The sequence below is a fragment of the Neovison vison genome, chromosome 7 (assembly GCF_020171115.1).
Source record: "Neovison vison isolate M4711 chromosome 7, ASM_NN_V1, whole genome shotgun sequence".
Lineage (NCBI taxonomy): Eukaryota > Metazoa > Chordata > Mammalia > Carnivora > Mustelidae > Neogale > Neogale vison.
The window spans coordinates 164,932,009-164,958,879 of NC_058097.1; the positions used below are offsets into that span (position 1 = coordinate 164,932,009).

Sequence of the window (26,871 nt, forward strand, 5' to 3'; positions counted from 1 at the left end):
TGCGACTGCCCCTCCATGAAGAAAATGCAGCCCAGGGAGCCATGGGCTCCTCACCTGGGGAGGCATTGGTAAATGGAGGAAGATCTGCATCTCTGTCTAGAGACTCCCCAAACCCCGGGCCCCAGAAGGAAGCCCCTCCCCCAGCACGTGATACATACATTTAGGCTTGCGAAGGGGTACTGGGTGCACTTCGGCGGTGATGGTTTTAGGTGAGAGCAGCTGTTCCTTTGAACCCCAGTCTTCTTCCCACTGCTTCTTGAACTTTTCCTCGTCTTCTATAATCCTGAAATAAGATCCCTATGCCTGTGACTGGGGTCAGAACTTCCACAGGCTCCCCGTCTGCCTATCGGGAAACCCTACACAGCCTGGGGAGAGGCCGTGTGGCTCCTGCTGCGGTGAAGAAAACACAGGCCCTGGTCTTTGTATTCTACAGCGAGTGGGAACGCCAGCCTGGGGATTATAGGACAGTGTTCTGGTTACCCCAACATGACAGGCTTTCCTAGATCTACGGAATGGCTACAAATAAAGGAGGATCCACCAGGGGACAAGAGGGCCAGGCAAACTAGGCCTGGAGGTGGCCTCTGGCCAGCCACAGTTCTGACACAGACAGGTGTGTGCAGACAGGTGGACCCGGGCACTCACTGTTCCATCTCCTTCCGGTATCTTTCATTCTCCTCTGCTGCCTTCTGGGCAATTTCCTTTTTCCTTCTGAAACACAAGTTCACATTGGCATGTTGGAGCCCATGCGGGAGAAGTTCACTCTTCTTGCAGCTAATTCCTGATTTGAGAAAGGTTTTAAATTTTTCTTCCAGGCTCCCTTCCAAGGATGCCTGGACCAGATTTGGATGCTGGGGGAGCAGGTCCAAGAAAATCTGGGCCTGGACTCCAGTGTGGTTTTGTCTGGCACTGCTGAGTCAAGACTCTGCGCTGCCAGGGATGGGAGGCTGATCGCAGGAGGCCACACTCCGTGTCTACCTGCGAACACTTAGATAAGGTGACTGAGGACAGGCAGGGCCTGGCTGGAGCGAGGTTGTCCAGGAGGAGGGCCCCAGGCCCCATATAGTGAGGGCTGCTGGTCAAGGCCAGGCCAATGGGTAGAGGTATTTCCAGAACTGGTTCTCTAGGTTAATTCTGTGATGGGGAAGAGGTGACGATCCTGTCCACCTCCCTTTCCCAAATTCTCTGTACACTCCTAGGATGTATTTGGATTTGGATTTTGACAGTAGGTCTTGGTGTGTGTGTGAATTGCTCACCACATTTATTATCTCAGTCTATCATCTCAACCAACCCCGGGAAGAGTAGGCCTTCTTACCACAGACAGCCGTGAATCCCACCCAGCTTGGCCATATGTGACTTGGTTCACAAGTGGCTTAACCTCTCTTGAGTTATAAGACTGCTCAGTCTCCTCACCTGTGAAATGGGTTAATACCAGATATCTTCCAGAGCTATTGTGGGAATTAAATACTGGCCCTGATACAATGCCAGCCCCACAGCTGATACTCCACAAACGTTAGCTACTGCTAGTAGTATCCTCATTTTCCGTACTCCTGGGTTTTGGAAGTCAGAGGCTCTCCTCAGCTACAAGGGAAGAGCTTGGTGGTCTGGAGACAAGGGATGAATGCACAGATTACCCCTGAGCCCATGTGATGAAGGCAGGATGAAGGTGGCCCGGGACACATCGGGTGGGGGCGGGTAAGGAAGGCCTGGCTGGCCACACTCCACTCACTGTCGCTCCATCTCCTGCTGCTCCTGGAGGATCTTGTTGGACTCCATCGCCAGCCGCTTCTGCATGAGAAGCTCCTGTCGCTGCAGCTCACGTTGCCGGGCCTCCTCCAGCCGCTCCCGGTCTGTCAGGAACAGCTCCCGGCCCTGGGGAAGTGAAGAGAGGCCCCCGGCTCAGTCTCCCGGGGAACCTGGGCATCCACTGCCACAGCCCTGCGGACCAGGATGCAGGTTGTCTTCTTATCACTGTGGCCCCCGTGTCAGGCACTGTGGCTCCTGGTCGTCTCTGAGCAAACTTCTCCTGGCTGGGCAGAGATGTCTCTCTCCGCTCTGTCAGAGCTTCAGGAACGGAGACCCTCTGGCCTTTTCCAGGAGGGTGTGGCTGAGATCAGGGGTCTGAATGGCTGGGGCTGGAGGTCAGGGGTTAGGGACCCCCTATGAAGGCATTCTGGACTTACGGCTCCAGCTACGATGGAGATGGTCAGGCTGCGGCTACTCTTCAGCACGTTCACGGCCTGGTGGGGGGACAAGAGGACAGCTGGCTGAAGCCCGACAGACCAGAGCAGTCGAGGCCTCCAGGGAGCACAGACGGTCTCGGACCCCACGGCAGGGCAAGGGAGAAGAGAAGTGGACGGCAGACATGATAATGGCCAGCGACCCAAGACCCCGCATCTCACCTCCTTGTGGTCCAAGTTGGAGAAGTCGATGCCATTGACTTCGACAATCTGGTCCCCTGTCTGGTGGAGAAACAGAGAGGGATCAGCGTGTTTGCACTACCTGTAAACCCACTCATCCACGGGAAGGGCTTCCCCTTGTGGCCAGGGTCAGATGTTGAACCTTCAAGTGGCAGCACCTCAATTCTTCCTGATGAACACAGCAGTTAGAAATCTCCCAGGACACCTCCATTTCATATCTCTTTTATTAACTGTCAAATATTATGCCCTTAGAGATTCATTCCTTTGGCTTAATTTACGACATTCACTTTAAAAACTCAGTTTGTAGACATAGGATCCTTTGGGTTTCTCATATAGCAGAGGCTATACTGAGCCATAATAACAATTTGTATAATAGCTAACATTTGTCCGTCCCTTACTACATGCCAGGCAGTCTGAAGCATATGTATTAATTCATTTAATCCAATGACTCTAGAAGGAAGGATATTTCCCTAGAGGAAACTGAAGCACAGAAACAGGAGTAACTTGTCCAAAGTAGAGAGAAAGGGTTCTGGCTCTGGCACCAGATCAGGTTTGAATCCCAGCCCTATCACACTAGGTACATTGATCATGGAAAAAGCACACACTTTCTGCAGGTCTCTGTTTCTCCATCTGTAAAATGAAGATAATGACAGTACCTAATTCTCAGAGTTCTTATAAATTTTATTTTTTAAAAAATTTTTATTTATTTATTTATTTTGGGGCAAAGAGAGAATGAGTCGGGGGAGAGGCAGAAACAGACTCCCCGCTGAGCAGCAAGGATCCCAGGACCCCAGGATTCTGACCTGAGCCAAAAGCAGATGCTTAACTGACTGAACCACCCAGGTGCCCCAAGAGTTCTTATAAATTTGTATAAATTTTAAAGGCCTTAAGACAATGTCCTACCTATTAAACACTCAGTGAATGTCAATTATTATTACTATGTTTCCAAACTTAGGACCAAAGGCTCTCAGAGCTGGAGAAGACTGTAGAAAGTTCAAATGTGAGCCTTCCCATGGGGGTGGGTAGGAATCATCGGCCAGTGGCTGCTGAGAGAGGGCTGTGTGGGAAGGCCTGTGTCTCTGTTGCTCTGCGATCATTGATCATCGTCTGACCCGTCCCCCCACTGAAGCTATGCCAGGGTTGCTCACCTCCAACCCCACCTCGGCAGACAGGGAGCCAGGCTTCACATTGCTGATAAAGATGCCAGGTTTCTGGACAGGCCCACTGGAAATGCTGCGGAAGAGACGGGAAATGCAGATGAGGCTTTGCTCATCCCTGCAGCATTGTTCATTCTCAGTGTCTTGTCCCCACTTCCCGCATGTCCAGTGTTCTGACCCCTCAGGACCCAGGTCACCCATGAGGCTCAGTTACCCATGGTGCTCTGTTGTTTACCTGTCCGGCCTCATTTTCCTGAGGAAACAGCCACAAAATCTATTTTTCATTCCCCGCTACGCAATCCCTCACCCAATACATGGCACATACTGTTTCTTTTCTCTTTCTAGAACTTTCCTAGTCATTCCTTAAGATTCAAATGCTATCTCTTCTACAAGGTTCTCACCAAACTCCTTACTCTATCCCAAGCCTCAGCTAGTTCCTCCCTCCTCCATACTCCCAAGAGTGCTGTAAAAGCATTTTCTTTTCCTTAGGATTTTCTTAACAACAGTCTCTTTTCCCTAGCTTCTTTTACTGTAAGAATATAGTATATGATGTGTAAAACACAAAGTACGTGTTAAGCAACTATTTAGGCTATCAGTAAGATTTCCCGGTCAACAGTAGGCCATTAGTAGGTAAATTTGGGGGGAGTCAAAAGTTATGTCTGGGTTTTGGATGGTGCCGGGGGTCAGCACCCCTGATTCCTGTGTTATTCAAGGGTCAAATGCCATATACTCCAGGCAGCCACCACCAGTTGATTAGAAAGAGCCCGGGACGGGAGACCTATGTGCCTGTCTCTGACGCAGAACATAGCTCCATCAGAGTCCTTGTCATTCTCTGTTGTCACTCTCTGCTGTAACTCTTCAGTGGCTGGTCTCCATGTTCACTATGTTCTACAATATAATCTTTTAATCTCTTAGGAAGGAGGGACTTTTTTTTTTTTAATCACTTATCTTGGCAAAAAAGTGTTGAATAAAAGTGAATGAATGGAAATAATACAAAAACCTCACATAATGATTGCTAATGTTTGGCGGTTGCTTGCCACCTACTAGGCACGGAGCTGTTACTTTAATTCTGTCATCTCAACCCTCCTCACAACAACTGGTTTTGTGGGTATTCTTATCCCCAATTTACAGAGGCTCAGAGTGGCTAAGTGACTAGCCCTAGGTTCTAGAGCTCCTAGGTGGCGGAGCGGGGACTGGAACATAGATCTGTAACTGTAGCACCTGTGTGCTTAGTAAGAACACCCCACGTGGCCAGAGGCCTGTTTGCAATTCCCTGGATGCCACTTAAGGGAGCCCACAAGGTAATAAATGACATAGGAACTGTAACAGAGAGGACAGGCTGGACAGGTTCCCTTTGCTGTGACTTGAGGGCCCACAAAAGGAACACGGCTCTGCTTTTGGGCCTCAGTTTTGTCATCTGTACAATGGGCCTGTTAGAGCTGTCCCTCTGGACGTATAGGGCTGCTGTGGACCTCAGGGAAGAAAACAGTCACTGAGAAGTGGCATCTCCTCAGAAGCAGTGGTAAGAAAAGGGAGAGGTGTTAGGGGTCTCCTGGGGTCTCCTGGGGTCTCCTGGCCATATTGAGCCTCAGGGCACGCCAGCCACCCACCTGCAGCCAAGGCCCCGGGATCCTACTAGGCTGATGAAGACCTTCTTCTCCTTGTTTTCCCGACTGCCGGGGAAGGCCAGGCTACTTCGCCCACCCTGGAGGAAGGACGGGATAAGGGTCATTGGGCCTCCACATCTGTGCAAGTAGCCTCCTGATTTCATAAAGCCCTTTAGAGCAAGCACTGCTGTTCTCCCCCCGCCATGAGACTGCTCACCATTATGTCCCCGGGGGGTATGTCTGCCCCAGCGGGGCCTGGCTAAGGGCCCACCACCCGCAGGGACATTCTGGATGCCCTGAGGGCCTGTGGGAAGCCCCTAGATGCACATCTCTGGGGCAAGCCCTCTCTGGGGACTGGCTGCTCCTCCTTGAAGACAACCCCATCGAGACCACATCGCAGGTGTCCTGGCCCTTACCCCAGATTCCGACACAAACTGATCCACGTACTGCCATTTGAGGGGTTCATCTGGGGAGCTGGGGGCAGGGAAAGAAGAAGAGCGTTACTAGAGATGTTGGAGGAGCTAGGCTCCAAATACAGATCTGCCCGTTGGGAGCCTCCAGGTACCGCTGGCCCAAGAGCAGTGCCAGCCTGGCCGACGCCAGACCCTGCGGCCAGTGCCAGACCCCTGAGCCCGCAGGGAAGGGTCTGTCTGCAGAGGCGGGTCCTGCTCACCTCTTCACAGGAATCAGGCCGATGTCTGTGGGAGAAAGGCAGGGGGGTTAAGACGGCTCCTCTGCCCTCCCTTCCTCCCCCAGGAGCTGGGGACCCCGCTGCTGACCCCACCCTAACCCATGCCTCCATCAGCGCCCCATGCCCTCTGGCCTCACTCACGTCTCACTTTGATGGACACAGTCTTCTTGGTGCGGATGAGGTTGATGACCTCCTCGTGGGTGCAGGAGGAGATGGAGTAGCCATTGATGCGCACAATCTCATCCCCTACCTTGGCCACAGACAGAGGGAATGAGCACCGGGTTGAAGGGGCATCCGGCAGCAAGACAGGCTTGCCCCCAGAGGCTCTAGGCCTGCTCTCTCAGAAAAGGGACGATGACCATGTCTTCCCTCAGAAGAAATCTTGCCATGCTCCCTTGTACCTTGTTACAACCAACCTACTTGCCATCAGTCTGAGGGGGTCCCATGGTAGCGACATGTCCAAACAGTCTTTCTGGCCCATGTGGCAGATGGGAGATCCAATGTGGGAGGTGAGGGCACAGAGGGTAACAGAGCTGAGACTAGAACTTGGGATTCTGTCCCCTGAGTCCAGTCCCCCCTTTGCCCCACTGGGTCACCATCAGGCTCTGGATCCCATGCAAAGGGCAACCCTTCACCTAGATTCAAGCAGCTCTTCCTTGGCCTTTGTCCCACGCCACCCCAAGGAGAAGGCTCTCCTGACCTTGTTAATCACTGAAACACCACAACTGAGTCAGGAGGGGGAACTGCCATGATTCCTGACTCAAGTTCACATCACTGACACACACATGACTTCTTCCCACTCTATGGATGCTAAGGGGACATTGTAAGTCTGCCACAGGCCTGACCTCTGAATTCCCATGCTGGGAGTAAGAAAGACTGCTGAATAAACACAAGGCTTTGGCATCAGATAACCTGGATTCAAACCCCTGCTTCTAGCTGATTCTCTTCTAGCAATTCTTTTTTAAAAAAAATTTTTATTACTCAAAAATATCTTCATTTTTTATTTAGCTTTCTGACTCTGTGCTTGTGCCTTCAATACTTTCACCACGATCTTCTGCTCTTCGATAAGGAAAGCACGCCTGATCCTGTCACAAACACACTTAGCACATGTGGAACCACCATTGGCCCTGCTGACGTGTTTTTACATTTTAGACAACCTCCTAAGAACAGCAGTTGTTAAGGCACCTGGGTGGTGCGGTTAGCAAGGGTTCAGGACAACCTCGTTTTGTTCGAGGCTATACTATAGAAAAGCCCACAACGATATGCCAACGCTGGCACATTCAGAATGCCTAAGGATGCTGTGCCCAGAAGAGGAAAAAGGACCTTGGGCAAGTCCCTTGAACTTTCTGGGCCTCAGTTCCTCTCATCTGTAAACTGAGGAAAGGCTCTGGTTGCTGCGAGAATTAAGTAAGCGTGTCCGTGTTAAGCCGGCCAGCCCCTGGCAGAGTCAGGAATCAAACGGTCACTACTGTTATCAGTCGTCCGGCTGGAGCCCTAAATATTCCCGCCCTCTTCGCAGGACTTCAGGCCTCATTAGGTTGGGAGAGACAGGGGCTCGTGGGCCTGCAGGGTCAGCCTGGACACAGATCTGTGGTGAGCACATCGCCTGCTGGACACTGCTGAGGGCCCCTCCAAGCACCTTGGCTCTGGGGATCAGTCCTGAAGCTCCTCACTTCATAACCGCAGGGCTAGAAGAACCCTCAGATATCAGCTGAAGCTGAAGCCCAGGGAGGTGATGTTTTGTGTAAGGTCACACGGCCATTAGCTGCAAAACAGGGACGGGCTCTTAGGTGTCCCTCTTCTCCAGCCTGAGATCAGCCCAAGCCAGCTGGCGGCTTCACTCACACCACATGTGCTGTCCCTTTGGGATCCGTTGGTACATGTGGAGGACACAACTTGGCTCTGTGGGGTCTGGGAGCTGGGCGGGCACACAGCCTGTGAGGGGTCTGGCTAGGCCAATCCCCACAGTCTACAACATCCCCACAGTGTAACCTTCTCAGTACTCCTCAATACGACCTACTCAATACCATCTGAATGCTTCCCTTGCACACCTCAACACAGACCCCAATCTTCTCAGGGACCTGATGACAGTGGCAAGGAACTCGAAAAAGTTCCCTTGAAACTTTTTCGAAAAGGCGGGGGCTCGCTAAAGAACTCTCTAGGTTTCTGGGGACACCTCCTGTGAGGAGAGCAGCTAGGCTACCTCCTCAAATGCACTTTTTTTTTTTTTTTTAGATTTTATTTATTTATTTGAGACAGAAAGAACACAGAGGGAGGGGCGAGGGAGTAGCAGAATCCCAGCTGAGCTGAGAGACTGACTTAGGACTCCATCCCAGGACCCTGAGATTATGACCTGAGCTGAAGGCAGACACTTAACCAACTGAGCCACCCAGGCGCCCCTTACACCAATTTTTTTATAGCCACTCTGTTTCTGTTAACCAAATGAGGAAACTGAGGCTCAGAGAACTCAAGTGGTTTGCTTAAGGTCACCTGGTTAGTAATCAGAATTGCTGGGATCTGAAGTCAGGTCTCCCCTACTGACAACAAGCGTGTCTCTTGGGCATCTGGAAGCAGAGAGGAAGGGCACCTGGCCAAGCCTGGCTGCAGATCCCAGCATCTTGTCCTCTCTGGATTCTTGCCACCTGTTACAGGTGACCTCAAGTCCCATAAGAGAAGCAGAGATTACTCTGTGCATTTTATGGCTGGGACAACCCAGGAACACAGAATCGTTCTCTATCCCTGGATGATAGAGAATATTATGCCGAGCAGACTGCCTACCTTCAGACAGGACACACCTAAAAAAAAAAACCAACATATCCTGTAGGTGGACCGAACAGGTCAAATCAGCAGACCTTCAGTCCAGCCAGGATGTGTCTGAACATGTCTCTCCCTTGCCTTCCAGAATCTTCTTTTGTCTTCAGATCTCAGGCATGAGATCTTCCCAGAAACATGAACCCCAGACAGGTGAATGGAGGTGGACATTTTCCCCAAGCTCCCCTGAGGAGGATTCCTGTCTTGTTCCTAAAGGGAACCTGTTGGGGACCCCAGTCAGAATGCTTCCCACACAGCCCCTGGCTCAGGCTACACTATCAGCTTTCCTCTCGCTCTCGCTCCAGCACGGAGAACTGCAAAAGGCCCTTTGTGCAAAGGCCACAATGAAATGACGATCTGAGGGACAGGGGCACAAAGGACAGATGAGCCTGTCAGCCCAAGAAAGAGAAGATAATTTATAAGCCTGAGAAACAGGTGGGACGGCAAAAATGCCCCGATGTCCCCAGTCATGGAGGCATCATTGAGAAATGCTTTTCCTAGCAGGAGAGCTCGCCCTGGAAAAAAAAAGAGGGCCTCAGGCGATGCCAAGAGAGGAGCTCATTATGTCTTTTCTCTGGTTGTGTTTCTGGGCTGGAAAATGTGCCCCACAGGAGAGGGGTAATGAAGTGGCTGAAATTTCAGCTGCTACTGGCGAGCTGTGAGACAGGGATTTAGAACAAAGCGATGTCTGTCAGCTCCCACTTCCCACCTCCCCCTCCACGGGGTCTGAACCAGGCTTCAAGCCCCCTGAAGCCCCTCTCTTGGCAACCTGATAACAAATATGCTGGCAGCTCTGGGAGGGTCTGGGAGGGCTTCTTCTATCAGGACATATAAGAACACAGCTCTGGGCTCCAGCAGGAGCGAGATCTGGAGGTTGGCCCATCTCTGCTCAGACTCAGAGGTGTGGGACCCAAAGGGAGAGGCACCTGGGGTGCTCAAGAGAGATCCCTGGGCTTGGCAGTCAGGAGACCTGCATTCAGATCCTGACTCTGCCACTTACGGGCTCCAACTCTAGTCAAGTCTCTGAGGCTCTATTAACTCCCTAAGATGGAGATGATACAGTGAGAACCGGAAGTGGGCATGTCGCCCGGCACAGTGTAAGTGTTTATTTAATTTCCCTCTCTGCTTACTTAACAAACACATAGCACCGTATACTGGGCACTTCTATAAGTACTTTATAGTATGAATTCACTTACTCTTCATGATTACCTGATGAGGTAAGGAGTGTTATCATTACCCCCATTTTATAGATGAGTAAACTGAGGCATGGGGTTTAGTCATTTCATCACAGTCCCATAGCTCATGAACAGCAAAGCCAGGAGAGTCTGGCTCTGGGGATCTATGTTCTTAAGCACCCCCCTACACTGGGAATTCTTTTTCCCTTCCAGTTAAAGGCTACCTGTCCAAACTCCAGGTGCCAGGATGTAACTACACTCCTCCTTTGGGAATTAGGGGAGGGAATGTTAAATGCAGCAGCCAGGCTCCCAGGATGATTGAAGAAAATAAGCAATTGCCTACAGCCTGATGTCTATGGGCCTGAGGAAAATCTGTCAGGATGTGCCAGCCTCTTCCTCCCCCAGAGTCCCAGAAAGGCAAGGTGACCACGTTCTGTGGGGAGACAGGAAGCCTGAGGCCCTGACCCCCCATTCCACTGGATTCTGCTCGCTCACCTGGAGCCCGACACTGTCTGCCTGACCGCCTTTGATGAGGTGGGAGATGAAGAGCCCGCAGCCGAACTCGAGGCCCCCACGAACGCTGAGGCCGAGGCCTTCGGGGTGCAGACGGTCCAGGCGCACCTCCTTCAGCTTCCTGCCGCAGGAGAAGTCAGTGAGGGCCCAGTGCCGGCCTGACTGCCACCATTGACCCACTCAAGAGTGAGTGACCCCGTTCAACCCAGGTGACCTTTCCCACCCCTTCCTCCAGCCTGGCAGCGCCCTCTGTACCTGGAGCGCCGGGGTGTCAGCTGGTCGTACTCCACCTGGTGTTTCAGAGGGATCAGGGGCCTGATGGCGTCGAACAGTGGCAGGCGGCTAGGTTCATTGATGACCAGCTTCAGGTCCCCCACGAGCACGGCCACATCCATAGTTCTGCAGAGACACCGGGAACACCTGGAGTTCCACCCACGGCCATGGCCTCTGACACCCAAGGGTTCCCAGACGCAGCAGTCCCAGGCTGGGCCCCCCCCCCACTGGGTCCAGGCCCTGGAAATGGAAAGAATGCTCCTGAAAAGCCCAGAGGCCCTAACTCTGGGCCAGGTGCTTCGTAAGAGCCTCACTGTTTCCCAATAAATGTCACAGGGAAACTAGTGAGGTAGGGATTGTTAACCCATTCTACAGATGAACTCAACCAGGATTCAAACTCAGCTCTGCCTACTTCTGAAGCCCAGGATTTCTCCAGCCAGGAAACTTCACAGGAGATGCTGATGACCTCACTTCTGCTCCACAGCTAAGCTCTGTCGAGTCTGCCCTCATAGTATCTCTCATATGGCTCCTCCTCGCCCCATTCAGACCCTCAGCATCTCTGGCCTGCCCTTCTCCAGCTGCCACCAACCTGGTCATGTTTGTCTCATATTTTCTAAGTGTAAGTCACTCTCCTTCTCAAAACCCTTCAATGGCTCCCCACGGCCTGGAGGCCACCACCCTTTCTCCTCAACAGGCTCAGGGCCTCCACGACCTGTCTCTACAGAGCTGCTCTGCGCCCGAGGCTGGTCCTGTGTGCCTTGAGTTCTGCTTCCCCAGATTACCTGTCATTTCCCATGTGCCCCCTGTGCTTTCGTGTCTCTGCACTTGAACTCATAATTGATCCCTCCGCCTGGAACGTCCTCTGATATTTCTACCTGTCGACACCCTTCATAGCCTTCAAAACCTAGCTCACGCCTTCTTGGTCCCCCCCCCACCACCCCATGATTAGAAGCAAGACTCCTTTCTTCCCATCTGACTCTTACTTCACCTTAGCAGTTATCTTCCTGCACCTCCTATTAGAGTTCTTTGTGTTGGCAGAGTCTGTATACTCCCCCCACTAGGCCACGAGTTACTGTAAGCAAGAACATAGATCTTATTCATTTCCAGATTCCGCATGGTGCCTAGCAAGTGGCAGGAGCTTAGAATGTGTGATGAATGAATAAAGAAGCAGGTGAATGACAACAGACACAACGGACGTGTGGCTGGGGCCCTCTGGCATTTATGGTTCCATCTCAGCAATCATATTCTTTTCAACCTCTCTTGACAGCCTCCCCCATTGGATTACAAGCAACCTGAGGGCAGAGGCCAGGCTGACTTGTTCCCTGGTGTACCCTCAGCTCCTAGCAAAGAGGCACACGCTAAGTATTGGAGTGAATATTTGCTGAGGCAAGTGAAGGACGTGTCCGTTCGATTCCCAGGAGCATGGAGCATCCGCCTCCCTCCCAGAGCTCCCCAGAATGGGAAGGGGAGGTCCCTCTGTCTCAGAACAACCCACCCAAGGGCTCCCTATAGACAGAGGTCCCTGGGGGGGCCACAGGTGTTGGACCCCGCCCACTTACTGGTGATACATCCGCAGCACGTCATAAAGATAGTCCTTCTCTGCATCATTTTCAATCAGAAAATCCACCTAGAAAACCCAAGGGCAGAGTTCTAGACCGAGGCCCAGCACGCCAACAGCAGACCCCAGGGAGAGGGAGGCCCCTGCCACTCCCCAGCATCCCGACAGGGCTGGGGCTGCAAAAGGAGGGCAGCCAGGAGCCAGGCTGGTCCTCCGACCCCATCAGTCATACACAGATCACCCCGATGGGGCCACGAGAGTGCCTCTGCACATCCAGATGAGGCCAGGCTGACCCTCATCCCTTGGGGCACACACCCTCATATGCACACACCCGCCCCTCCCTATGACAGTGAGGCACCCCCATGACAGCAGTGGTGCTGCTCACCCTCATGGCCATGTCTCCAGGATCTAGAGTGGCCATGCCAGGGTCAGCTCCCCGGTCCGGAAGAAGCCCACTGTCTTACCTGATGGTGGCTATAGTGCCGGATAACTGCCTTTAGAAAGGATTTGGGCCATTCACTCAGATAGCACATGCCACCCACCAGAAGTCCCCGACCGTCTTCTGTGCCTCCAGTGTTAGGGGCCACTCCACCCTGGCCTGGCCTGATCTAGGCTGCCTTAGCCCCGACTTCTGTCCACTAGTCAGCCTCCTGGCCACTCCTTCACCTCTCCAGGCCCCTTCAGTCCTCCGCTTCCCCCCCAGGGGGAGAGTCAAGTTACATCATTTCAAGTTTGCTGACGTCAATGGCTGGGACTCAAAGGTCGGGGTCAGGAACTGTTTCATTAGCACCTCGATCCCAGGGGAATTGGTGGGTCAGAGCCCCAAATTCCACCCCCTGGGGAGGTACAGTGTGAATCTCTACACGCCGTAGTCTTGGCTCTCCCTTTAACCCATGTCTGAGAAAGAGGGTGAGAAGGGCCTCAGGTTGGGAGCGGGGTGAGGAGGCCCTGAGCTACACAGTCAGGAAAGACTCCCCAAGACGGGGCTCGGACTCCCCTTAAATGAAGGCAGAGTTTAGCTGTGACAAGACAGGGTGGTCTTGCCCAAGTCTGTGACTCATTCTTCTGGGACCACTGGAACAGAACTAAGAGGGCAGGACCAGGAGGCTGTGGCAGACGTGTGCGGAGGAGTGCCGGGAAGGTGGTGAGCCAGGACTGAGCCAAGAGGATAGAAGGAAGGCTCTGGACTAGAGCAACTGGAGTGTGTTCCTCATCAGGCAGGCACCAGTGGGCACTGTGCTCCTCTGCACGGCATGATGCTGTCGAAGGCCTACTGTGTGCCGGGTGCTTTACCCTAAACGCCGGGTATCAGGAGAATGGCACAAAGTGCCCTAGAGCGGGGGGTTCCTGAAGCCAGTTCTTGGACTACTCCATGTTCGCTTGTTCAGACCATACTCTCACTGACTGACTGCCAGCCGTGTCTGAGGAACGTGACGTGAATTCTCCTTAACCTTTTAACTACCCTCTGATGTGCATGGATATCATCACCACACTGGACCAATGAGGAAATACAGGCCTGAGGAAGAAGCAGAGCCGAGACTCCAACTCATGCCCACGGGCTCCAAAACCTCTGCCTTTTTTCTAACCACCACAGGGTATCCACTTACCAGATACAACTTTTTGTATGTGTTTGTCTAATACACGTTTATTGAGCAACTACTGTGTGCCAGACACTATGTCTTCTTTTTCTAATGAGATTTTAAAAGCTTTTCTTTTCAGGGCCCCTGGGTGGCTCAGTCGGTTTAAGTATCTGCCTTTGGTTCAGGTTACGATCCTGGGATCCTGGGATGGAGGCCCCTGTCATTCTGCACCCTACCCCCGCCACCCCTGCTCTTTTTTCTCCCACACACTCTCTCAATAAATAAATAAAATCTTTAAAAAAAAAAAAAGTCTTTCCTTTTCTTGAATCTCTCCTGATATGGGCACAGAAACCGTAAAGGAGTCCACCACCTACAAAGACTTTATCATCTCCATCCCTCCTTCCCCACCCACCTTATGTCTGGCCCCCTCTGTCCCAAGGCAGCCTTCTCCGGCTGATGCTTGATGGGCCCGTCTGCTCTCAGTCTGTATGGTGGGGGGAGTGGGGGTTCAGGCCCCTTGTCTGGGGCACTTGAGGCAAATGCTGGGTTTAGCCTTGGGCCCTATCCAGCCTCATGTCCCAGCATTCCTCCATATGGACTGGCCCTCAGTACAGATGCATGGGCTGGGGGTAGAGCAAACCACATTCAGCTCCTGCAAATACAACTCCACATACGCACCCAGGGAGCGAGAAAGAGAGCAAGAGCAAATTAAGTAATGTTCCGATCGAGGAACATCTGCCCTCCTCAGGCTGTTCCGGGGATTAAATACGTGAATATATACAAAATACCTCCACAGTGCCCAGGGCTCCAAGATTTCAAGGGCTCAGAAATGTGGGCTTCCTTTGTGCCCCCAGACCCACTCTGCAGCCTTCTCCGTGCTGCCCTGTATCCTAGGAGTCTCTGCATGGGCCCAGTGCCCTCTGACACCCAGCCAGTAGTGAGAGAGCCTAAGGAGAAAGGAAATGGGGCTCTGACTCCCCAGCTGGATCTCTGCTGGATCACCTTACATGCAGGTCTGAGCTTTTCTCTGCAGCCAAGGTTCTCCCCTGTTCTGCCCTCCCCCCTTTCAGGGAACCTGGCCTCCTGCTGTGACCCCCGGGTGGAGAGGGGGAGGCCCTGTTCTATACCCTGTTGGCTCCTGTGTCTCTTAGTGGTGGTGGTGGCAGCGGGCGGGGGGGGGGGGGTGAGAAGTGGGGGGGGCGCAGGCAGCATCATTTCCTCTCTGTGAGATCTTCCTTCACCTTCCAGACACCTGAAACATCAGATCCCCTTGGTCTAGCCTTCCCTCGTGCTCTTCCACAATGCCTGTCCTATCATTCTCTGCGCCCGCGACACCACTTCGTTCCCACCTCTGCTGTGGCACGCACCAAGTTGTGTTGCATGTTCTCTCTTTACTCTACTGTCTCCCCACTCATCTGGGTGTGGTCCAGACCCAGGCCTGGGAGGAGGGCACAGGGGGAGGCCAACAAGCCCCTTCCTCACCTGGGTCTGCACTTCTCTGTGCCTCATTTTCTTCATCTGTAAAATGGGGCTGAAAGTACCTGTTTTGTAGGAGATCATCCTTCTCTGAGGGATTAATCATTGTTTTTCTTTTTTTTATTATTCATTGAATTAATAATCATTAAATGCTTGGCACAGTGCCTGGCAAATTAAGTTCTCAGTGTTTGTTTAGTTTTATTTAACTAAATGAGTGCATGAGAATGCTGAGTGTCTTCTCAGCAGCTGGCAGACAGGGGCCCCTCCATAAATGCTGGTGGGATGAATGGATCCCGCCACACTTCCTCCCAGGCCTTCACAGCATGATCCCGAGTGGTACTGGGTATATTTGATTCTTGTTTTATTATTCTTCGTCTTTTCAAGACACCTGTAGGTCCTGCTAGCTGGTTTGTGGCATTTGACCCAGTGCTTAGCACAGCTGGTCATACCCTCCTTCCCCTCTTTCTCCTACCTCACTTGCTGCTCCTTCTCCTCCTTCTCTCCTCTAAAGGTTGGGGTGTTCTGGCTCTGTTGTGGGTCTTCTCTTCATCAGCACCGCGTCCCTAAGTGACCTCATCAGTCTCGGGGCTGAACTACCATTTACACCTCAAGGACTCACTGAGGCTCCAGCATCGACCTCTCCCCACCATCTTCAGGCTCCCACAGCTACTGGCTTCTTAGTCACCTTTCTACTTAATGGAGGAACAGGCATCTCAAACTTCAAACATTCAAGATGGCGCTCTGCCGCTTCCCCTCCTGCCCCCACCAACCTGCTCCTCCCCAACTGTAGACTCCCTCTTGATGCCTCTCTCTCCACACCCAAAGCCACCCATCAGTAGAGCCCTTAGATCAACCTTTTCTTGGGTTCCTGGTCTGACTGCTCTTCATGCTAGTCCTAGTCCCCACGCCTGGCCCGGGCTGTCCTATCTGCGGTCCCCCTTCTGCCCTTCTGCTCCGGGTCCTCTCAGTCTGCTCTACCAGCACCTGGAGCAATCCCTTTTAAATGTAAAGGAGTCAGGTCACTCCCCTGCTGGTTCCCATCACTCTGAGAACCCAAAGTCCTGACCAAGGCCTTCAAGGGCCCGACCCCACTCTCGTCCAACGTCCATTACTCTTCAATCCGTATTTCCTCTCAGAAACACCATCCTATCTGCTGTTCCTAAAGCAGGGCCTTTGTACTCACTGTTCCCTCTTCTTGGAATGTTCTTCCCTATATATCCGCATGGCTCCTTCCCTCACTTCTTTCTTTTTTTTAAATTTTTTTTTCTTTTTTAAAGATTTTTATTTATTTATTTGACAGAGAGAGATCACAAGTAGGCAGAGAGGCAGGCAGAGAGTGAGGGGGGAAGCAGGCTCCCCGCTGAGCAGAGAGCCCAATGTGGGGCTCGATCCCAGGACCCTGAGATCATGACCTGAGCTGAAGGCAGAGGCTTAAACCACTGAGCCACCCAGGCGCCCCCCCTCACTTCTTTTTGAATGTGTGTTCAAATATCACCTCCTCAGAGAGACCTTCCTGACTACAATGTGGTTTTTCTCTCTATCCTCTCATCCCCATTTTTTTTTTCATATTCATTTGTCACTACTTGGCATTTTATCATACTTGTATTGGCTTACTTGTTAACTGTCTATCCCCTCCACTAAGGAGCCAGGGACTTTGTTTTATTATTCAATGGTTACAGTACTGCTGGGCATGTATTAGCAGCCCAGTCGATGTCTATTACACACATGCATGCACGATCACAAAACACTGAAGGCAGGGGCTCTTTCTGACCTCCCTACTTATCCCCTCTTCCCCACCCAGGTGCCTGGCCTTGGGCAGGGTACACTACAGATATCCATAAATGCATGACTGCTGACCAGGCAATAAAAACTCCTTTGAGCAAATGAGTAACCAAGTTCCTGCAATGGGCAGGTGCAGTGAGCCGAGGGGGAGAGCCTTCTTTTGAAAATCTGGTTCTTCAGGGAAGAGGCTTAGTCTTTGATGCTCCTCTCTCTGCTCCTTGGTATTCTGGCCCAAGGCTGTTGCTGGGAAGAGCATGCCAGTGTTGCCAATGTCCTTGAAAAACTGCATAAGCCCAGAGGAACAGACTCTACTCACCAGCCTGGAGCCTCCTGGCTCCTCCCCAAGGATACTCTGCAGGTATCTGCAGGTGGCTGTGGACCAGATGGTTACTATGGGTCCAGAGCAGCCAATCCTTGAATTCCTATTTAGTACTAATGGTCCAGTGAGATAAGCACTCTGAACCTCATCTCACAAGTGAGGAAAGGAGAGCTCAGAGAGATTCAATGACTTGCCCAAGGTCTCACTGGCAGTGAGTGGCCGAGCTGAGATTTGACCCCAGTTCTACCTATAACTAACAGGTAATAGACAACAACAGACATTTGTTGCAGACTCACTAAATGCCAGGATCTATTTAAACTCCCCACACGCATGGAGACTTCATCCAACACTCACAAGAACCTTCCTAGCTAAATATTACTGCTATCCTCATTTAACAAATCAAAGAACTGAGGCTCAGAGAGGTGAATAACTTGCTCAAGGCCACATAGCATGTTCCATGACAATATGCCACTTGTCATGCCATCTCCAACAACTAAAGATTTAGGTTACAAACCATTCCCCACGGGTAAATGTGCTCCGCAACACTAAGGAAGGGACAGCTAGGAAGCAACAGACAGGAGCTGTAAATTTCACCCAGTATGGCTGTGCGCCCCCCATCTGTATCCTCTGCAGCTTTGTCCTCTCTCCCTGGTTGGTAGATGATCTCTAACCAGGGAAAGCAAGGCCGCTGCTGTCTGGGAAGCAGCAGGGCACAAAGTCCAATCTGGGGCCCCAGCCTGGTGTCTGCCCCGCCTGCACACACAGGTCCATTAATAGGTAATGACTCTTGTGACGAGGAAGAGCAGGGCAGTGGAAACACAGAGGCCTGAGGCCTGTTGGAGCCTGCAGGGCCTGGAGAAGAGAAACAGAGGCTAACTCCAGGGTGCAGTCAGACACCAGGGACCCCAGAGGTAATTCTCGAAAAAGAGGCAAAGACTGGTACCCATAGGAAAAAGGCCAAAGAGGACTGGATGTTACTTTCTGCCCAGGGGCAGGAAACGGAAATTCAAACCTGGGTCTTGGGGGCGGGGACGGGAGGTAGTGTTCCTTCAAAGTGGGTTGCCTGAAATCTACACTCACCAAATGTCCTCAGCAGCTGAAATTTCTCTCCTCCCGTCCCTGAGCAACAGGACACACCGCTGGACAGTCTTATACTTCCTTGATATTCACCAGCCCCCAGTCTCCTGCTGAACTTCCAGCTATCTCTTACTCTTAGAATACCCAAGGCCTCTTTTTTAGGAGGCCTCTGCTGGTATGAGTTTCCCCCTTTCTACCCTACCAAACCTTGACCCCAACACTCAGCACCCAGTCATGGGTCATTGTTAGTGTGAGGTCTGCTGCCCACCTGCCCAGCCAGCAATTTGAGGGCACAGACAGGTCTGGCACAGAGTGGGCATTCAGAATACATTTATTAAATGAATGATTGGCCCCTGGCCCTTAGCTCTGGTGCCCCCACATTGGCTGGCTACTCTGGCTCCCCTGGGCCTTTCTGTGGCGAGAGAGGGGCTAAGCACCCTGACCTTGCCTACCTGAGCTCTACCCGCTCAGGCCTCAGAAGAGGTTCGGTTTGGTCTAAAGACACTGCCCCTGTGGGCAATGTGAGGGTGTCAGCGTGCACAGTCACCTGCCCCTTAGTCAGGACCCATGGGTAGCTCTGGACACCCCTGGCTTCATCCTTGGGCTCTGAAGCATCCTGAGTCCTGGTGGGGAGGTCCACTGAGTCACCTCCAATGGTCCTCTCTGGCCTCAGGGCCTCAGCAGCTCCTGCACAGCTCTGGAAACAGTTCTGGAAATGCCCTGGGTGAAATCCTGTAGATTTCAGGGAGGACCTCTGAGAATCCTGGACCATCCTTGAGGTGCCTTTTTGGGACACACAAGGGGAGATGTGGCACTGCCTGAAGGATCTGGCTGACTTTCCTTACATACTTCCTCCCTTCCTCCCTGTGCCCCCTGGTCAGCACCTGATCCTCAGCTGCTTCTCAGGCCCTAAGAAATGCCCCAAAGCGGGGAGGGGGCTCCCTAAAGTGCTTTCTAACTCTTGTGTGTTTTTTTTGTTTTTGTTTTTGTTTTTGTTTTTTCTTGAGAGATCAAGAGAGAAACAGTTTCCCTTTCCACCAATCCCCACCTCTCAGACACTGCCCCAAACCCTCTCTGTATGCTCCAACAGCTCTCAGCTTGGGGCACTAGGAGCTGGGTTCTGCCCACTATGGGACAAGTCCGAGAAGCGTCCTGTCTCAGGTCAAGGCTGGAAGGAATTTCAACCCCAGAAAAGTCCCAGTCCTGCAAGGCGGAAGGAGAAAGGACACTGTCTGAAGATCCATTTATGGGTTCCCACACCTAGAGTCCTAGAGCCCCTTCCCTTATTTTACTGGGATCCCTGCTGGAAACCAAACAACCCTCAGGTTCCACAGCCCTAAAACCACACTGGAAAAGGGAGGGGATGGCGCCGGGTGTGTCCATCCCCCACGACCCTGTCAGGACTCCGGGGTCTTGAACGCTTTAGGGGTCCCTAGCAGCTCTGACCTTGTGCCGGAATTCTCGAGCCACCTTCCGGTCCATGGCTGCGCCGGATCGAGCCGCTACACAGATCGAGTCGCTACACAGCTCGCTCTTTCGGGTCGCTGCAAGCCGGCGGGAGCCTCACGGGAGATCCGCCGGCCCTGGGAGCTGTGGGGGCGGGGCCTGAGCGCGGTGGGGGCGGGGCCTGGGCGGGGCGGCTGGGAAGCCCGAGACACCTGTTTTGAAGCTTGTCACCTCCCACCGACGACCGCGGAGCAAAGGGCCTGGAGTGTGTGTATGTGGTGGCGGGGGAGGTGATCGGACTCCAGGCCAGCGCTCCCCTTAGAATGATCCCCAAATACAAGCGGCGGAGGGAGAGGATCTCGGGAGGCGTGGGCTGGTGTTTGAGACTTTTTGTGGCTGTCAGAATACTTTTTTGAGAAGGTACCGAGAGTGTCCGAAGGGTAGGTAGGGATAATGTATGGATATGCAAATAGAGGCCCATTTGCGCGCTCCTGAGATTTTCACCCCCTGCCAGGCATCTCAAATCCGAGTCCTTTCTATAATGACCTTCACCATGGGCTTATTCCCAGTCAGAAGAAATCTTTGACCTGTGAATTCCTTGGAGGCTGGGTCTTAAGCCCCTCACAAAGGCCTGAACCACTGAGGGCCACGCAGTGCCTCTCCTGAGCCGACTTCCCCTCCCACCTCTCTAGCCCAAACCCACTCCAAACACACATACACACTCTCTCTCACTGAGGCATGGAAGGGCCTGGCAAGGACATCCTGGCTTACTGCTGATTTACCCAGGGCCGAGACCCCATCTGGTTCATTTGATTCAATTCAATCAAAGTTTGTTCAACTCCTAGATCTAGCGCTGGAGTGCAAAGACAATGATGAACCAAGCCTGGGACAGACTGAGAGGGAAGGAAAAGGGGAGTCAGGAGAGGGGTGATAAAAACAGATGTGAATGGAAGAGAATGAGATCTTTAATCACGGAGCTAGCTAGTGCCTGGTGTTAACCCAGGATGGGGGCCTGACCTGTTTGCAATAGGTCAGGGGGCAGGGGACAGGGAGATGGTCAGCAACCCAAAATAGTGTAACTTCAGGGACACTTACAACTGTAACTTCAGGGACACCTACAGACCCCCTCCCCTTTTCATCTTATCCCCAATACCTAAAACTTGGCCAACAGACTTATTTTTACTGGGACTAAATTATTGCCTAGTTTAGGATGTAAAACCTTCCTGGAGAGGAACCTTCAAATATTACCCATGTTCTCACCTTAGTATTAACTAGTTAAGTCCAAGATAAAAGGAGAAGACTTGCGGGATTTTCAAAGTTCCAGGAAAGATACTCAAAATATATTCCCCTCCAGCTTACTTTGTTGATTCTCTACATCTCTTAACTAAGTCATATGGCTGTTATTTCATAGTTAGAATCCAGCAGAGTGGCAAATGGCCTTACAAGGGAAATACATCCACTAGCCACTTCAGTCCTTTTCCATGAGCAGCACTCCCACAGACTCTCTCCTTTAAACGCTTCCCCTCTTGGTTTTGAGGATGGCACTGAGGCCTTGCTCTCCTCTCCTATGAATGTTCCTTTTCAAGCTTCCCCTGCCTTCATCTATTCCCTGACCAGGGTTCCATCCTTGACTCCCTCCTCTTCCTCTCATCTATGCCTATGGCTTCAAATACTGTGTGTGGGGAAGTGTGCTTTATTTACCACTATATTCCCAGAACACTGTGTGGTAAGAAATAGATGCTCAACAAATTTGTTGAATGGACGAATGAATGAATGCTTCCCAAGTCTATATCCCTGCCTAGGGGTCTCCTGGGGCCACCACTACCATCATGATCTTCATCATCATAATTCTCTGCAAGGCTTGCATCCGGTTGGCATTCCCACACTTAAGTGCCCCAGAGAATGCTTCACAGGTTCTCCAGGCTCCCAAGCCCACAGTTCCAGCATTAAAATATTCTTCCTGGACCGGGAGTGCATCTTGTTCACAAAATTAAAGTGGTTTTTGTTGGTTGGTTGGTTTTGTCGCTGTTTTCCATTTTGTTGTTGTTGCTGCTGTTGTGGTTAAAGTCTGGTCATGAGCGGAGCAGTAATCTGGGAGTGTGACGCACTTCTGTGTTTCAGTCCAGGCTTTCTGAGCTGGGGCCTGAACTAGTGCTGGGCATACAGAGGACTAAGTCACAATCCATTCCCTAGAGGTGCTCAGAACGGGGGATGGGGGTGGGGGTAGAGTAGGGCCTCGGGGCTCTGGCAGCTGTAGTGGTTGAGTGGTGGGAGCACAGGCCAGAATTCTGCAGCCTTGAGCCTTGGTTGTGCCACTGACCACTGGTGGCATGTCCCAGGGCATCTGTGAAAGAAGAGTGGAAGACCGGACTCACTCAAACAAGTGCCTGGGGCGTCTGGTGGAAGGACCTGCCAAGACCCAGGCTTCTAAGCTGGGGATCTTTGAGGAGTAAAGGATGTTGGGAGCTGCACTTGCTCCCCCAGGGTATTAGGGCCCAGTGATCTGAATCCAGACCCCTCTGGCGAGGATCAGCCACCGGACGAGAGGGGCAAAAGGGCAAAGGCTGGCGCCTAAGTTATGGTAATGAGCTGAGCCATCCAGTCACTCTAGCTCGGGGAGGAGCCAAGCGCCTGGGAGGAGGGGCCGAGGGAACCCTCGGGCGAGAGAGCGAAAGGGACCGTGGCCGCGGAGTGGAGATGTGACCCTGCCTTCGCAAGGACAGGCATTGGGGCCCCCCGGCCCTGCGCTCAGGCTTCCCAGTTTCCCTGCACCCCATGGGGTCCCTGGCCCCTGGAGCCCCCACGCCGGCGCTCTGCCTGCTTCTGGCCTGCATCTGGCTGGCGGGGGGCGAGTCGGCGGGCCAGTCCCTGCCGGTGCAGTCTCTCGGTGAGAGGGGTGTGGACTAGGGGAGGCGGGGGTCTGGAGAATGTTCAGAGGAAGGGGCTCCGGCACGTTCTAGAAAGGGAAGAAAAAGAGGTTCGAGGGAGGGAGGTCAGGGCGATAGCCAAGGAGAGGGTCGGAGGGGACGCAGAAGGAAAAAGAGGCCAGCGACAGCCCGTGTGTGGGGGTGGGGGTTGCAGAGGTGGGCAGAATGGGTCCCAAACTAGTCAGGATGGAAGAGACCCAGGTGGGGAGCTAGAGAGAACTGGGGCACAGAGAGTAAGAGGAAAGAGGGAGACCCCTGTTGGAGAGGTGGCCAGAGAGGGGGAGAACGGGTTGAAGTCTGTAAGGAGAGAGAATTGGGGGGATGAAGAAGAGGCTTCCTGGCAGGTGGGGGACAGGTGGTGGGATACCCAGCAAAGGGAGGCCTGGCTTGAGTGGAGCGCAATCGTCCCCAGGAGCAGCACCCACAGTCCAGGGTGACGGCCAGCTGCAGCCACCGGAGCCGGCCCAGAAGCCCAGGTGAGTAGGCGCGAGCTTGCGGCTGTCCCACCCAGGCCTCCCTCCTTTATTCCTGGTATGGATGACCGCAGGGTTTTAGCGCGGAGGGTGGGGTGCCCTTGGGGTGGTGGGGAGGCATGTCCCATTCCTATCCCCTCCCCGATGTTAGGCTTGTTTCTTATCTCGCCACAGACATCAGGAGGTGACCCTTGCCACGGAGGATACAACAACAATGATGGGAAGCCAGGTGAGAGGAGGCCTGGAAGGGAGGCTTACATGGGGAGGGGCTTATTTCTGTCTGGGACTGGGGCTGGCGAGGAGGTCTGTAGGTTGCAGGAAGGTTGTCTCTGCAGTTACTTGAAAGGGAACAGTGTTCCTAGTGTATGTCTGAAGTATGCAAATTCACGGGACACTTGTATTCCCACTTCACTCATCTCTTGGGACCCTGCGGTCAGTTCAGTTTGTTTTTGTTTTTGTTGTGTTTTATTTGGGGAGGAGGGTACTACGATGTAATCAGGACACAGCAGACTCTCCCGTGCCCTGGGGTGAAAGTATGAAGGTGAAGTTCTCTTGTCCCTGCCTGGTCTGGGGAGGTACAAAACCCCATAAGAGGCCCTATTCCATACCTTGACCAGCAGGGGTGCTTTGAGAGGAAAGACAATTTTTTTTTGTCTCTGGATCAGGTGACTTAGGCTCTTTTTCCAATCCTGTCCTGCATGCGTCTTTTCTACGATGGCAGATGCGTTACAAATCCGGCCCACCCCACAGCCAGATCCCCCAGAGCACCTTGACCCTCAACTCATACACCTTGGCCCTAGGGATCTGCTCTGGGCAGCTCCTTGTGCCAGCAGTTTGGGGAGTATCATTTATAATAGAAAACAGTGTGCCCCCAATACCTCCCCTTTGGAATTAGGAAGACCCTGAAGGCAGGAAGAGAACTTGTTTATTCTGTAAGTGGTAGATAATCTAGGCTTTTGATTTCTCCTCTGACCATTTTTTCAGGTCCCAAGTTTTAGAATCACAGTCAGATGCAGTTTGAGTTGAAAGAAAATAGTTTTTTTGTGTTGGTGTTGTTTTAAGATTTATTTATTTATTTATTTTATTGGCGAGAGAAGGTTGGGAGGGGCAGAGGGAGAGGGAGAGAAGCAGGTAGCCCACTGCCGGGCTCCATCTCAGAACACTGAAATCATGACCTGAGCCAAAATCAAGAGTTGGATGCTTAATTCACTGAGTCATCCAAGCGCCCTGTTATTCTTTTTATATATGATGATATCAAGGTAGGTGGGTAACCTGTTGGGGCCCCCAGGAAGCAGGTGAAACAAGGTCTACTGGTGGAGCCAGCCTGTTGCCCCACAACATAAATGCCCCACAGGACTCTAGGAATCCCTTTGTTTTGATGGGGAAAAATGACCCTCAGCCAAGCACCTCATTCCCCTGGCAGGATTCCTTCCTTGCTGGCTTCCAGGGTAGGCCTCCCTCCCTTCTCCTTGGGGAAGCATCTGGAACAGACAACACCAGTAGGTTTCTCACATTTCTCCTTAGAGCAAATAAGGGGTTGGAATGGCCTTCCTTTAAACCCACTGGAGTGGGTGTGGGGGAATGAAGTCATTAGCCAGAAAGTGAACCTGGAGATCCTTCAAGGGATTTGCCTGGACTTACCTCATCGGTAAGGGTGGGGGTCCCAGACCAGCAGCTAAGCAACCTTCATTTCAGGGCTGCCACATTCCTACAGAGCACAGCCATTCTCCAGAGAACTAATCGTATAGAGCAGGATGGGGGAAAAATGCATTGTTATTTACAGGAACCTCAATTTCACTGAAATTTAGCATTCCCTTTAATTATGCCTGTAGGCTACAAACCACAATACAGCAGTAGCAGAGTCTGTGACTGCCACCAGGAGAAATCACAAATATTGTCATATCACCTTACTTACACTTGTTGGTATTTCCAGATCTCCTTTATACTCACCACCTCAAAACTCTGGCCATGATAAGACCCATTGTTAGATCTTGCTGTTTAATGTAGTAATAAACAAGGCAAATAGTACCAAATCACACATTTTTATAAAATATTTTCATAACTATATTACAATATAATCGATGTCTTTTGTCATCTTGTGTCTCATTTTATGTATTTATACACATTTTTCTAGGATTGGGTCAATAGATTTTGCTCGATTATCAGAGAGGTTCTTGGCATCAAAAGGACTAGAAACTTCTGATCTATACTGAAGATGAATCATTTGGGCAGGATTTAAAAATTTCTCCAGAAAATGGCCTTGATTCTGTAGTGCTATCTTGGCCTCGTTAACACCAATCTCAGAAGCCACATCTGAGGTGGGGGCGAGGAGTGGAGAGACAAAAAGACTAGGTTTCATTAAGAGCTCTTTGGGGCCTGTGGGATGCAAGGCGATCATTTTTCCCATGTTCTCTGAGGCCCTGTGAGATCGATTACGACAAGGATGGGAAGCCTGACTCCTGGGGCTCAGGCTGGGTGTGCAGGGTAAGGAGAGCTGGGAAGGACCTAGGAACCAGAGACCAAAGTGGGACAAGGCCCAGGAGTGGCCAGTGACCTCTTAGGGGTCAACAGGACAGTGAAAAGGGAGGTGGTGAGTACCCAGGGATGAGGCGGAGAGACTGGGCCCACCAAGGAGGGGCAAAGACCTGAGGCTGGGCTCCAGGGATAAAGGGTTCTGAATCTTCTCCATGTTCTAAGTCTGTGGCCAGAGGCTGGGAATTCTGCCCGAGGATGTAGAAATGACAGCGAGAGAGGAAGACACGTGAGACAGATACCCACAGTGTGCTTGGTGCCTTGTTGGCCCTGTGACTAAGAACATGAACTCCCTGAGGGCTGGGACTTTGTCCCGTTCACTTTGGTAATCTATAGAAACAGGCAGCCTGGGGCTCTGAGAGGGGAGGAGCTTGTCGTGCCCCAGACCCCAGATCCAGGTGATATGAGCCATTTCAGACTAGGGTCCCAGGTATCCAAGTCAGCTAGCTCTCTGGTGACTGGACACACCTGATGTTCAGGATAGTTCTAATTTCAAGTGGTTTATATCTGGAGAGACCACGTGTTGGGATTTCTGGCCTGGAAGATAGATTTCTCAGCTAACTTTGCCTGTGTCCTCCTCCGATTTATGGTATCAGGGAGAGTCCTGGCTTGGAGCTGAGTTCTGAGGACCGTGGGTGGTGACCTGTGAGGAAGGTTGGGGTGGAAGATGGGGTGAGATGTTCCTCTGCCTTGGGGCAAGGGGCTGCCTTTGTTTCCTAGGCCTGCTTTGTGTGGTTTCTGTGGTGAGGAGGAAACATATTTGTTCTCCAGATCAGGGGTTTTTGTGTTGGGCTGTGGGGGACTCAAAAATGTACTAGGGAGGGAAGAAGAGAGGGAAGGCTGGGGCGATATTGAAGCGTGGAGGGGAGGGAATATGTTCAGGCGGCCAAGATGCCACTTTGGAGGGTAAAAACCACCTTTGCTCCCCTACGGCAGGCCTGAGAATTCTCCCAGACCTCTCAGGTGGGCCTGGGGAAGTGGAGTGGCTGGGGGCCTCCCTCCTCCAGGTGATGGACGGGAAGGGCCATGACCTTTAGGAAATCCCTCCCTGACTGAG

The 26,871-nt window shown here is 52.1% G+C and overlaps 2 protein-coding genes across 4 annotated transcripts in view; one reads left to right on the forward strand and one right to left on the reverse strand.

Annotated features, from left to right (window-relative positions):
• USH1C (USH1 protein network component harmonin) overlaps positions 1-19,967 on the reverse strand; it is a 45,864-nt gene extending 25,897 nt beyond the window's left edge. The window contains exons 1-14 of one of the 3 annotated variants that reach the window (XM_044258911.1): positions 19,883-19,967; positions 12,204-12,271; positions 10,627-10,770; positions 10,354-10,492; positions 6,014-6,122; positions 5,855-5,879; positions 5,598-5,655; positions 5,185-5,279; positions 3,566-3,650; positions 2,400-2,459; positions 2,181-2,237; positions 1,727-1,869; positions 643-708; positions 159-283 (exon numbers count right to left, since the gene is read on the reverse strand). In XM_044258911.1, the coding sequence (XP_044114846.1) occupies positions 159-283; positions 643-708; positions 1,727-1,869; positions 2,181-2,237; positions 2,400-2,459; positions 3,566-3,650; positions 5,185-5,279; positions 5,598-5,655; positions 5,855-5,879; positions 6,014-6,122; positions 10,354-10,492; positions 10,627-10,770; positions 12,204-12,271; positions 19,883-19,918 (1,210 nt within the window). In that variant the 5' untranslated portion in view covers positions 19,919-19,967. The remainder of the gene's footprint in view (positions 1-158; positions 284-642; positions 709-1,726; positions 1,870-2,180; positions 2,238-2,399; positions 2,460-3,565; positions 3,651-5,184; positions 5,280-5,597; positions 5,656-5,854; positions 5,880-6,013; positions 6,123-10,353; positions 10,493-10,626; positions 10,771-12,203; positions 12,272-19,882) is intronic. The other 2 variants (XM_044258912.1, XM_044258913.1) reach the window with 2 other exon arrangements.
• A 2,690-nt stretch (positions 19,968-22,657) lies between these two features.
• Positions 22,658-26,871, forward strand: part of OTOG (otogelin) — a 78,205-nt gene continuing 73,991 nt past the window's right edge. The window contains 2 exon segments of the mRNA XM_044260253.1: positions 22,658-22,800; positions 23,457-23,511. Of these exon segments, the coding sequence (XP_044116188.1) occupies positions 22,658-22,800; positions 23,457-23,511 (198 nt within the window).